Source organism: Sinocyclocheilus grahami, unplaced genomic scaffold (genome assembly GCF_001515645.1).
Source record: "Sinocyclocheilus grahami isolate Dianchi unplaced genomic scaffold, SAMN03320097.WGS_v1.1 scaffold233.1, whole genome shotgun sequence".
NCBI classification, from domain to species: domain Eukaryota; kingdom Metazoa; phylum Chordata; class Actinopteri; order Cypriniformes; family Cyprinidae; genus Sinocyclocheilus; species Sinocyclocheilus grahami.
This window is the reverse complement of record NW_015505412.1, coordinates 2119046-2132726: the sequence shown is the minus strand read 5'-3', so window position 1 is coordinate 2132726 and position 13681 is coordinate 2119046. Positions and strand designations below refer to the sequence as shown.

The 13681-nt window shown below is 33.8% G+C and overlaps 1 protein-coding gene across 1 annotated transcript; it reads right to left on the bottom strand.

The window, feature by feature from the left end:
* Positions 1-5689: 5689 nt before the first annotated feature.
* LOC107597593 (uncharacterized protein C11orf53 homolog) lies at positions 5690-12541 on the bottom strand. Its single transcript, XM_016288738.1, has 5 exons — positions 12528-12541; positions 11497-11597; positions 7822-7861; positions 7389-7690; positions 5690-6191 (listed from the first exon to the last, which is right to left on the bottom strand). Exons 1-5 carry the CDS (start codon positions 12535-12537, stop codon positions 5796-5798), a joined length of 849 nt encoding a protein of 282 aa, XP_016144224.1. The 5' UTR covers positions 12538-12541; the 3' UTR covers positions 5690-5795.
* Between the last annotated feature and the right edge of the window lie 1140 nt (positions 12542-13681).

Sequence of the window (13681 nt, the reverse complement as noted above, 5' to 3'; positions counted from 1 at the left end):
GCTTTAAATTTGATATTACACTGACCAGGCTTCGTTTTAGTTTGGCCACCATGAACTTGTACGTCAGTAGTGTCTGATTTATGAGTTTTATTGGTAGCCTATCCAACACCATTGTTTACCGTTGCGGTTGTCTGTGCCTGCAGGGCTCTGTGCTTCTGCAGTAACTCCTTAACAGTGGTCTTCACACGCACACCCTGGTATACCTTGGGTTTATCTGCTGGAAAAAACAAGTCAGAAAGTTTTATTTCATTTTCATTCACCACTGGCATTAATTTTCAATATTTTTGTCAAAATTCAGATTATCTGTAAAGCAGTCTGTGCAGAAAAAAAACTCTCTTTTTATTTTGCCAAAAGGAAAATGTTAATGTATTGGAATCAGAGTTTTTACATTCATCTTTTATTTTAGACAATGGTTCTGGGTCAGTGAAGTGACTTTTGTTTGGATCTGATATGTCAATAAAAACCCACAAGAACTGAATAAATCTCTTCTATGAAGAACATGCATTCAATTCAATTCAATTCAAGTTTATTTGTATAGCACTTTTCACGAGACAAATCGTTGCAAATCAACTTTACATTGATTATCTAAATTTTGATATTTTATATATATCAATTTTTTTTAAAGAAAAAAAAAGAAAAAATATATATATATTATATATATTTTTAAATATAAACATTTAGATAATGAATGCATGTTCTTCATAGAAGAGATTTATTCAGTTCTTGTTTGTTTATATATATATATAATTGTGGGGCTTCAAAGTCAAATATGTTGACATTATAGCATTTCTACCTATAATGAAAATAAATGTCTGTGTGGGAAGCAATTTAGTTGTTTTACGTTGTGTAAAATGTGTTTAAAACTGTTTTGAGAAAAAAAAACCGATCTCATGTCAAAATAATGAAGTTGCAAGGAAAGTAGCCTACTATTTTGCCACTTTTTACTTAATGGTTACACCACTTGACATTTTAGAGTCATTAAACGAAAATATTTCTAAACAATGTTTTTAATGAATGAAAATGAATGAAGCAACACTAATACAGAGATTACATCAAGACCTTATTGGCACATCTATTTAGTAGATCTTTAGAATATTTCTCCTATTTATAATCTTCGACGTCCTTATTTGTCACTGCCCCTCTTTCACCATACACAGATAGCGTTCGCTTTTTTCCATATGCCATTGGAAAACGCCAATAAATATAAGATATCCCACAAGATTAGAAAAACTATGCTCGTCTTCCCAGTTAAGACTCCATTTGTCTGAGCGCACTAGTGATCCGGCAGTGAATTGGTTAGTTTCGCATTACAATAAACTGTAGAGCATTTCGAGAAACATGCTCTCCAGCCATCTTTGACTCGGGACGACGGTTTTAATTTGGAGTTCGAGCAGTCTAAAGTTTCTTATAGCTGTAAAAACCCGACTAAACTGGCGAGTAAGCTAAGCCTACCCTAATCTAATTATTGACAGTTTCACTCGAGAGCACAAGGCGCACAAAGTTGGGTTCGCGGGAGCGAAGTAAAAATACTGTAAAACTCTGCTTGCGAGACGAGGAGAAAGAGAAGCTTCCTCGGTAGACGCCTCTACGAATTACAACCGTAAGTAAACACTCTTCTTACAGCAAAAGCCGCATACAAGAGAACAGAGAATGTACATTGAAAAATAGATGGTAAACTCAAGCCGGAGTCCAACAGAAAACCCGTTTAGATTTGCCGCTGTCGATAAGCAACAGTTGTTTTAAATTCCCTAAAAACGTCCGGGGTCCAAGTTAGTTTTTGCGATCAGCTTGGTAAATGTGAAGTTATTTCTTGATATAGTTAATGGGCAGTCCTCTTATCTCTTCCTATATGAGTGAAGCCGCGCCTAAAAGCTTCCCCCAAAATGAAATGTGCAAAAATAGATGGAAAATAGTTGTCCTTCTTTCCTAATTTTTTAATTGGTTGTTCGGTCCCGTGAAGACATGCACAGTGGGACGTCTTCCTGATCCCTGTTAATATAGCTAGTATACATAAAAATTCTGTCTGAACATAAGTAACTCAAAACAACGCCACGCCATGGCTGAGTTCATGGAGGCAGTTGAGTTTACAGAGGGCAAAAAGTGCGCTGAGCTTGAGAAGACAGCAAAAACGTCCCTCGGCTGTGTTTTAATGGGCTCATTGACAGCTAAACCTATTTTAATATGTAGTCTATTCGTATGCGCTCTGAAGAAAAGTTTGGATTCTGGTTAAAATGTCGAAATTATATTCAGTCATCGTTTACAGTTAGTTATTCAGGAAATCATTGCATTCAGTTGACACGATGGTCGACATCGTAAAGTTTAAAATAACACAGTAAATAAATCTTCAGATAAATCCATGTTCAGTTTTGCTTGAAGAAAAGTTGAGCAAAAAATACAAGGCAGACAGATAATTCAAGCTATAAATAAAACGTGAGCTTGAATTAATCACCAGAAATATTAATATTCCCATTAAACTGCAAGAAATCAATTTCAGAAAGCACATTTATTCAATTAATTGATTATATAAAAATGCACAAATTTGTTTAAATGTAATCCTTCTTATGTGTTTGCTGTTTTAAAATATTAGTATAAGACTGAAGTTTTGACCTATACATTTCCAAGAAACGTTTACCAATGTATTTAATGATTTTAAATAATATCTTTTTTTCTCTCAATGTTTTTCAGGTTGCTGAAGAAGAAAACATCTTATATGAAAGAAAAATGAATTTTTACTTACCAGACATATTGGTCTGAAAAGGAGGAAATCTCTGGCAGAGCTACAGTAAAACACCCCAACGTCAGTTCTTTGCTCTATTATATGGGCAAGAACGAATTATTCACAAAAGTCTTCAAAAGTCTCAATAAAGTAACCTCAAAACACTCTCAGGACATATACAATTACACAGTAATATAGCTAGGGATATTTTAGTTTGAGTTTTTCTCCCCTCATCCCTACTATTTAAAAGCCCAAGAACTCAATGATTTGACAATGATTTGATTGCGCTATACTTTCAATTTGAATATTCAAAGGCTTCATAAAAAGACTTATTTCTGAGTGATATTCGCTATTACAGTGCATATAACAACATCTCTTTTAATAGAATGTTGTGTTATTTCACATTTTGACATCAACCAAATATATATTTTTAACATCTTATCATCCTTTTGGTGTTGATGGTTGGAGTCTCACTTAAAAGCACTATTTCAACTTTGCAGGGAGACTGAAGGCTCAAATTAAGTTTTACATGCCATGACACATTGTAAATATCTTCTGTAATAGGTAGTCTTATCACAAAAATTAAATATTGCGTCTTGTGGAACAAATTTAGGCAGTATTTTAAGAATTTTTGGAGTGGTGGGCGTGGCATATGAAAGCAGCCATGTTTGTCATCAGAACAATTGGGACGTCTGCTAAAGTCAAGGTATTAGGACAGTGGAGGCAGGTATAACAAAGCTGAATATGAAATAAATTCAATTATAATTATATATTTAATTGAAAGGGTCCTCGGCATTTCTTAAAAATCAAAAGTCAAGTTAACTGAGACTTAAACCATCAGTGTTCACAATAATATTTATTAATTTCTTTTCTCAGGGTATTTTTGTTTTAATGCATCAGTTTAATTGATCATTGCATATTATCATCATTTAAATGCTTAAAAAATATATAAGTAGGGTGTTGTTTGATGCTGTGTGGTGCTGATCTCAAACAGAATCTCACACCCACACACTTTTATTTCTGAAATAGCCTCATTTAAATGAAAAGTTTCAAGTGGCACATTTACATTTCGAGACCTCTGAAATCATAATGCCGTTGTTTATTTACGCGTGTCAGATTTAACTGTCGAGTATTTAAGACTGAACGCATGTAGAATGATTAACCTACATGCCGATGTTCTTTGTCTTAGAAGAGAAGCCCGAAAATGGCTCCATGTGACATGTAGTACAGACAAATCGAACATTTCGTTCGAAACGGCAGAATAATTAGAGATTTAAGTATTGAAAAAAAGATGGGGTACTTTATAAATACATCTTCAAACACCTTGGTAAGTCTTCATTTAAACTCTGTCTCGGCAGACTATGTGGAAGAATATGCCTTTGTGAAATTGTTTTGTAAAGTTAATCCGCTGCAGATAGGCCTCCAGTTTCAAAATATTGTTTTCTTACCAGCCCTTTATTATCAGTCAAATTAATGAACAGATTTTCCATAATCCTAAAAAAATCTCTTAAGAAAGATTTCAACCGGGTTGTGGAGGTCGCTTACTACGAGATAGTTGAATGTCGCCCCCTACTGATGAAACGGGAGAACTGCAGGCCATGTCGCAAGAGGATTGCGTGTAACTATTTCATCGGACTCCGTTTATATGAATATAAAGCATAATTCGTTTATTTGGCAATAAATGTAATGCACTTTCAGCAATTTCTCCAAACTTTTCACACGCAGAGGTAAATTCTACTGGTTAAAATAATAATAATAAATAATAATATATATTGCTATTGCATATGACTATTGAATCAGTAGCCTACTCTAATTCAAAGAAATCTGCTTTAAATTATTGCCTGTAAGCTTTCAACTTGATAGCAGTTTTATTGTTTATTATTAATTTGCACATAATATACTTGTACATACAAAACTGTCTATTGTAATATACCTGCACATACAACTGTCAATTTATATATTGTTATTCCTTATTTACTTGTTCTTTTTTTATTATTTATTCTTCTTTTATTATCTGTGTTTTTGTTCTGTTGCTGTCATTCTGTTGCACGGCGGAAGCTTCTGTCATGAAAACAAATTCCTCGTATGTGAAAACATACCTGGCAATAAAGCTCATTCTGATTCTGATTGTTATTATTATTATTATTTAATTGTGAATATTGTGAATTTGGGTCTGATTTGTGCTATTATTTCAGCAATCCTTCTGAATTTTTTTTTTCTTTTAAGCTTAAAAAAATATTTGTTATTATAGGACAGCATCTGATAGATCAATCAATTTTAGGTCAATTTATTAGTTTTATATGGTATATATTGTATGTACATAAAAAGTTCCTGAAAGACTCTTACTTTAGAATTGAACTGACTTACATCTCTTTATCTAAAAAAATGAATTAAAAAAAAGAATAAAAAAAGAAATCTGTTGTTATGTATTTTTCCTAATCCTCTAAATTGTATTTGAAAAAATATTAATATATTAATGAAAAACTTGTTTTAATGTTTTTGTTGTCCTGAAAATGTTTGTATATTTAATCGTTCAATAAAATGAGATTTCATTAAATATAATGTTTTTTTCTGTTGTTTATAACTTTTTTTATAATTCTTTGAATTCCATCGTGCTTGTAGAGTTACGAGAATGCTTTTTTTTTGTAATTCTAGTTTATTTACCTTTTAGACCATTTTCACAACAGGTCTTTGAAGAGTCACAAGAAGAGAAATAGGACTAGCTAGATATTACACAGCGACTATAAATATTGTAACACTTAACGTTTGCAGATAATAACATTTATATAGACTCACAGTCACTTATGTGTCACAGTAATAAAAATTTGAATAAACAGACACCTTATACTGATTATTATCCTAATTATCCAGCTGACACAATATAAGTTGTGATGACAAAAAAAGAAGATACAATTATAATAAATGATACAAATAAATCATTAAATCAAAGATTTATATAATTTGTTCCCCAATGTTAAGCTAAGTAAAACTGGCAAAAAGATTTGAGTGCTAATTGTTGTGTATTGAAGAGGTGTTGATCTGCAAGGCTGGAAAGCCTTTATTTCCTTCCAGTTCAATCTCAGAATGCCCTCCTGACCTCATAATGTGACCAAGTGCTAGCAGTGTCCTCCTTGCCCCAAGCCAGGCTGTCGCTCAAGGCTGAAGGGGCATTTTCAGTATCTTCTGAGGGTAGTACTGGCACTAGTTTGGATGCAGGCTCAGTCATGAATGAAAGGGAAGCAAAGCTGCCAGAGGTGGTTTGAAACGAGGAGTGATAATTGACTTCATCCAGTGAATGGAGAGAGTACGACTGTGAAGACGTCATGCTAGAGCCCCGGGATGATGAGCGGAACTGGGTCGGGCTGACGGTCTCGGGGTTGACCAGAGAACTGGGTGTAGACAGGGGCATGGGAGCCAGAGCATCTCCACACAAACCCTCCACCCCGTCGCTCCCCGTGGGCTCCCAAGGGTCCCTCTGCAGTGAACATAAGCAAGAATTCATTACCCTCAAGTCTGAGGTGCCAGCGATTTACATCACAGATTATTACAATGTTCTCTTAAGTCACAAAGACACTAAATTCAAAAGCTTGCTGTATCTCCTTGTACTAAAGACAAGATATTTTCGAACAAGATGAATAGCGATGGAAGAGATAACAGACAACAGATAAAAATGTGAAAAATATACACAAAAGAATGGCACAGCACACAAAAATCCAGTATGATGTTGTAAAGTGAGAACTGTTTAGAAGAACTGGTCAAGGCCAGAATAAACTTATGAAATAAAATAAAATATGTTTGTAAATTATTTAAATACTTGAATGACTGCAAACTTTATTTTTAATTAGTTTTCAGTACAAAAATATTAAATATACATTTATATATATAAATATACATTTATTTAAAACTTTTTTTTAAAATATTTTTCTGAAAATGTGTACTATTTGGTTAAAACCGCCTGTAATAACTTATTTAACTTATTGATTCATTTGAACTTGGTCCCATATGCCCATAAAATAAACAATTATTTTTAATTATTATACTTTTCTTTTCTTTTACTAAAACGTATAATACTTGGATGAAACTGAAAAATATTTATAAATAAATATAATAAAGTATATACAATATATCTTACAAATTAATACTATATTTTATATACTAAAATGACTACTAAATTTTTTATATTTTTACCCCCCCCCCCCAAAAAAAATGATAAAACTTTGAAAATGTTTTATGCAAATGTTAATTTGAAATAAATTAATCAAATGAAAAGATATATTTAATTGTAACTATATAAACATATAAAATGTGATAATAATAATAATGTAATATTGAAATGTTTTTAAAATTAATTACAAAATTGTATTGTGTTTTCTAAAAACTTGTACTAACTTAGATGAAAACTGCCTGCAAACTTATTTAATTCATTGATTCATTTGAACTTTGTCCCATATGGAAATAAAAGCAAAAAAAGTTCCTTTATAGCTTAAAAATGGCTGAACTACTAAATATTTCTATCACAAAGCAGAACAAATGTTGTCCCGCACTTGTAGACTTGGACAGATGGACACACCATATGAATGATTTTGGCTACATTTAAACATCACTGACATTATATATATATATATATATATATTTGTTACTGTGCCACCTCACTCCATGTGCCATATCTTACCAGCAAATAATGCGATGAGTCACTGGAGTAAGAAGGAAGCAAAGAAGACAATGCAGAGGGCGAGAATATCGTACTTCCTCCGCTGGAGAAAGATGTGCTGCGGTAGTCGCCAAAAGACTCCGGGTAGTAGCTGTCTATAAGCGAGGAATAACCAGACACGCATCCGGTGTCACACGAGAGAGACTTTCCCATTAGCGAAGAGGGGTAGACATCAGTAGAAAAGGGTTTCGTTGAGGAACAAAACTCTGTGTCTGCAATGAAAGGTCTTCTCATGCCGTAGTAACTCGGAAGCATGTGAGAACCTGAAGAGACCACAACAATCTTGATCATTACATGAAAATATTTCATGACCAAGACCGTATTTACAGTATATCTAGAAATGGCATTGCACATTTCTGAATTAAATAGACTTGTGAAGTGTTTGGTGACTCACCAGTCATTTGAACAAACGGACTCGGAGGAGATGAGACACCCTAGAAAAAAAGGTTGATATCATCACTTTCCACATTAACCATCAGTTTTCTGTGATTATTTAGCTCATTTGACTAATGCAATCCAGTCTTAATGGCACACGACAAGCTAATATTTGCATACATCTATTGAACTGCCAGAAATCTCAGCGAGATTGCAAAGAGTGCCTCACTTGCAAGTGTTCAAATCAAACAACCTGATCCGATGAAAAACAAAAATCTAAAACACAATGATATTCATCAATGCAGACTCTAAAACACAAATGTATTGTATCTCATTTTCTCTTCCAACCAGTTTTGCAAGACTAGAGGATGCGACTAGTTAAGGTACAGTTCTTCTACTACTAAAACGCCAGTGGGACTTAGAGATTTGTAGCATACAATTTTGCTATTAAATGGTTGAGAGTTATTGGTGAGGCAATAGACAGACACAGGCTCTCTTTCGTTTTGCATATTACAAGCATAAAAGAGCTGATATCAAGGCAGCACTGGCTGGAGGGCAAGCAAATTTTGAGGCTAGTATTTGAATGTCATTTGCTCGCCCCAAGACTTCCCTATGTGAACAACCTACGCCTCAGTGCCTCTTTGAAGGCATGGTATGGAAATCAGGCTGATGAAGAGCTAGAAAGGCTGTGGTACTCCACCTGATTCAGCCTCAAGATAAACCAAGCTGGAGTAGGTGGAAGTGAGGGGGTTGGTGGTTTTCGGGGTGGAGAGCCTCTCGAGCCAGCAATGAAATAACTCTACACTCTTAAAAATAAAGGTGCTTCAAAAGGTTCTTCACAGCGATGCCATAGAAGAACCATTTTTGGTTCCACAAAGAACCATTCAGTCAAAGGTTCTTTAAAGAACCATCTCTTTCTTACCTTTTTATAATCTGAAGAACCTTTTTTCACCACAAAGAACCATTTGTGAAACAGAAAGGTTCTTCAGATGTTAAAGGTTCTTTATGGAACCATTTAGACAAAAAGGTTCTTCTATGGCATCGTGAAGCACCTTTAGTTTTAAGAGTGTACTGTACAAGAGTGTGAAACAGTAAAATGAAGATTCTGTGCATTAAGATGTCAGGCACTTTTTTCGCTTTTCATATTTACCAGGACTCTGCTTTTTGAATTGACGCCTGGACAATATGTATTATGTCCACAAGTATTATATGGAAAGTATTTGCTTATGCCATGTTGCTAGAAATAAAGGGACATTTTAGTGTAGATGCAAAATTTGTGTGATTCCCAGTTTGTTTGGGGGGGGGGGTTCCTGTTCTGTTTCATAAATCATATTCTTTTACTTTTTGAAATCATTTTGAAATGGCTGTTACGATTCGTGCTTGACCTTATTTTTTTGTTTATATTTTATTTGTTTGCTTTTTTTCAGTTAGCTGCCAATGCAACATTCCTTTTTTTTTTTTTTTTTACTTGATGCACTAAAATAACTAAACTAAAATTGAAATAAAAATGTATACAAACTATGTTGGCATTTTATAAAAAATGTTACTAAATTAAAAACTAAAATGAAAAAAATGTAAATATTAATAAAATATATGTAGTATGTAGTATCTCAATCCTACTAAAATAACACTGACTAGTAGCACAATACTTAAAACAATATGTAAAATAAAATCTAATCACATTCTGTAATATCAGCTCTTACTGTGAAATGTTTGTTATCCTCTGAACCATGCAACTTTTATTTAAACATTTTTCTTTGACCAAAGATTATACAAGAGTAGTATTTTACTATTGTTCGTCTGGAACCCCTGGCAAGTGTCTGTATTGTTTTGGTCCTGTGTTTGGACATGACTTCTGTGGACAGCATTTGCTGAAGTCTGCAGATGGCTCTTCAACCCCAAATAAAAGGCCATAGATACAGATGTAAGCTTATTATAAAGCAATTTTTGTTCTGCGTGGCCTCGACATGCTCTGATTCTCCTGTGCAACCCTCCCCCTGCTCTGCCATTGTGGTATGTGTTTGGTCTCAGTCGTGTCCCTGTGGGATCACAATGATTAACACCTATATACACGTCTTTTTATTATTTTTCGAAAACATAGTTACTTTTCAGCTGGTGCATAACATACAAAAGATTAATTACCAGTCACGGCACAAAGAACCAAGAATACATCAAACATGGAAATCTGAAGTCACAATTGTCACATATATATAATATAAAAAATTATACAATATAATATATGTTATTATACTATATATAATAATATATATGAAATATTACAATTAATGTTTATATATACAGTACATATATATATATATATCATTTTATTCATTGAATATATGTATATATTATATAATTTAAAGAGTAATAAGAAGCAAATATTAAAGAATATATAAGAAGTAAATATTATAATATTAGTTTAAAAAGTAAGCATACTTAATTAACTATACTTAAAATTAAAGTATACACACACACACATACACATAGTGGTCAAAATTATACATACAATATCTGCAAAATGTAAATTATTTTACCCACATAGGAGGGATTGTACAAAATACATGTTATTTTTTATATTTTATAAATTTTGACCACAACTGCGTATGTATATGTATAATTTTTTTTAAACATTTAAGAATTTAAAAACATTTAATGTGTTAATAATTGTCACTTTTTAGAAAGGTTAATTTTATTTTCACAATACTTAATATTGTTTAAGTATTATTTAGGACTGTCAAATCGTTTAATCGTGATTAATCACATCCAAAGTAAAAATTTGTGTTTACATAATATATGTGTGTGTACTGTATATATTTACATGTTTAAATAAACAAACATACATGTATATATTTAATATTTTTATATATATATATTCATATTTATGTATGATTTATATTATATATAAATATAAATATATATTACATATATTTCTTAAATATATACATGTATGTATGTGTTTTTAAATATACATATAAATATATGCAGTACACACACATATTATGTAAACACAAACTTTTATTTTGGATGCGATTAATCACGATTTGACAGCCTTAAATTAAATACAAATACAATGTTTTAAAATTTTGCATTACTATTAGTTTGTACAGTGGCGAGACAGAAGCCATTATGCTACTTATTCAAACAAAAGCGAGTTCAGCATGCCATTGACATGGAAAAAAGCGTTCTCTCTTGTGCAGCCAGATGTCTGCAAGTCTGATTTGTGCTTGTCTAGAGTGACAACAGGCGACTTGTCTGTGGTCTACAGGAGGAACAATACAGTGGAGCAGGTGTGCGAGTGTTTGACTTTGCATAGCCATACTACAGCAGCAAAAGAATGGCTGACTCCCAAACCTCAGCCGCTCATGACCATCAGCACTGCTGCTATTGTTTGCCGCTTATGTGCAGGTATTCACTAACGGGCTTTGCTTCATCCCACCCGTGTGAGAAAAGGACGAGACTCCGAGGGTTTGTATCAGAGGCCATAGGTTCATCATTAGAATAAAAAACATAAGCCAACGAGCGAATAAAGTGGCCGGGCACAGAATATACCAACTGTTTTAAACTGTCTGTTTGCATATATGAAAGAAGAGCAGAGTGGCAGGGTGAATGGAGTGAAAGGAAGCATTGTGAATGACAGGGCGGGGTATGTTTCAGTTGAGGGTATTGACCAGGTACGATTAAGCGGTGGACTTACAGCGTAGCGCGGGCCGCTCGTCTGCCGTGACCTCTTTTCTGCCAGCAGATCTTTCACTGTGTGCTTCACCCTGACTCCCTGATACACTCTCTTCGAGAACTCTGCAGAAATACACAGAGAGCATAAGGTACTTGTAAACATGGAAAAACGTAGCTGATTAATGGTGGATGCCTGATGTTATTCCGTTTGTGTAGGTTATTAATCATATGGGTGAATGTCAGTCAAATGAATTCACAGTTGCACACAAATACAGCTTTTGATAGTATTCAGACCGAAGCTCTGGTTTGTTTAATAACTGCCCATTTATTATCACAAGTGTTTCTTCAAATTTCTCATTTGCAGCTTCATTTTCGAGCAGGTTCAGTATCTCTAGTCAGTTTTATGGCATGCATCTGTAACTGGCATGGAAATTATCTTTGGTTTATGGTCAATGCAAATTGATCAGTTTACAAACACTAACTCCGTCCAGTTGAAACACCACTTTTATGTTTATGTCAAATATGCCTCATAGTTAATGGAGGAAGATGCAAACGGAGCAAAACAAGGTCATCATTCAGCATTGATGTTGAAGTACATTTCCAGAAAATACAATAAGACGATTCCTGGGAAGCAAAGATCCTAGTCAACAGAACAGTGTATTTGCCATTTAAAAATGTCTGTGATAGGAAATTGCATGCAAAAATGATTGTAGCGTTATGTAAAAGACTCCAGCTTCATGAATGAAGTTGAGGAGCTCTGAAGTTCTGCTGCCACTTACAAGCATCGAAGACTGTCTGATATATAAATTTGTTGCAATTTTCTGTATTATAAGCAAGTTAAAACTGCTTCAAAGTACACTGAGCTATGTCTATCATGAAGTTGTCTTGTAATTAAGTAATCAGAACGGTTATCGTTAGAGTTTAATATTAAGTGATGTAGTTCAATCATTCCAAGAAGATTAATCTTAACCTTCAAATTAAACAGCATGACAAAAAACTGAGCTCAAGCTACAGAGTTTTTAAATACCAAGAACAGGTAAAACTACACCTTACCCGTTTCCATGATGCAGATACCTCAGATGTAAGTGGCAGGAAATATAGTCAGCTATCTATCCCAGTGAAACAACTTTGTCTGCTCCCAAACTCCAGCTGAATTTGACCATTATACCAAAGACACAAAATCCAACTCCGCTGTAGTGAACTATACTATAGATGCTGATCAGAAGTCAGCTTTTGAAATGACCCTCACACATTTGTTTGCATGCAAATAATTGCCAGGACGTTTTTCAGGCATTTGCATCAACCTTCCAGATTAGCTAGGAGCAAGCACGAATGACACGCCATCATCGTTGGTAATGTCAAGACTAACCTTTGCTGGTCATTTGGGGTTTTTATTATAGCATGGTGTGATTCTCATACACCTTTGCTTAGCATTAGAGCACCGTTCAAGTTATATTGGCAGTTTACTTACTTACATTATAAAATTAGTTAAAACCACAAAGGATGCCTTTACTTGATGCAGTGTTTCAGAATGAGGGATAATTGTGGACCAGAAATGAAGATCTGATACATCAGCTCTCACTGGTGAAGCCTTATGTCTACACAGTGAATTCAAATGCCCTGGAGTTTGTATGTAAGTTATTTTAGTGACTTTTCATCTAGGGTTGTTTGGACGGTGCGACTGCCAAAACAAAGATTAACGTTTTTGTCCTCTCTATGAGTGACTCATGTGCACGCCTTCCTGTTTCTACATGGGTACCACCTCTTCCAGATGGATATTTTTCCATCTCTCATGTAATCTCTTCTCACGCTAAGTGTGTCACTTACTAGAAACCCAAAATGTAAATGTGATTGTAAATTTGTCCTGAAAAAATATTTGGTTATCTAAAAATACAAAGACAGGAGATTATTTTGCTTGTGTCAGATTAATAAGAAATCTGTCAACATTCCTGACATGATGGATGTTTTACACCACACATCTAATCATGGGGGGGGGATGAAATAGAGATTAGAGATCATAAAAATCAAAATGAAAAAATTCTGACAGTGTTTGGAAAGTCAAGTTTTGTGTAATTCAGCTGAGGGCCACAGATAAACACAAATTCAAGCGAGATATAGCTTTCAAACAATAGTTCAATAAATATACAGTTAATGTTCAGTTAATATATTGAATAACATTTTTAGACAAAATATTTAAACGTGTAGGA

Bases quoted from the DNA above. Each gene is read 5' to 3' on its own strand.
- LOC107597593 (XM_016288738.1), bottom strand. The intron at 7,691-7,821 runs GTGAGTCACCAA...TGGTCTCTTCAG, and splicing joins TCCGTTTGTTCAAATGACTG to GTTCTCACATGCTTCCGAGT. The intron at 6,192-7,388 runs GTAAGATATGGC...TGTTCACTGCAG, and splicing joins ACTCATCGCATTATTTGCTG to AGGGACCCTTGGGAGCCCAC.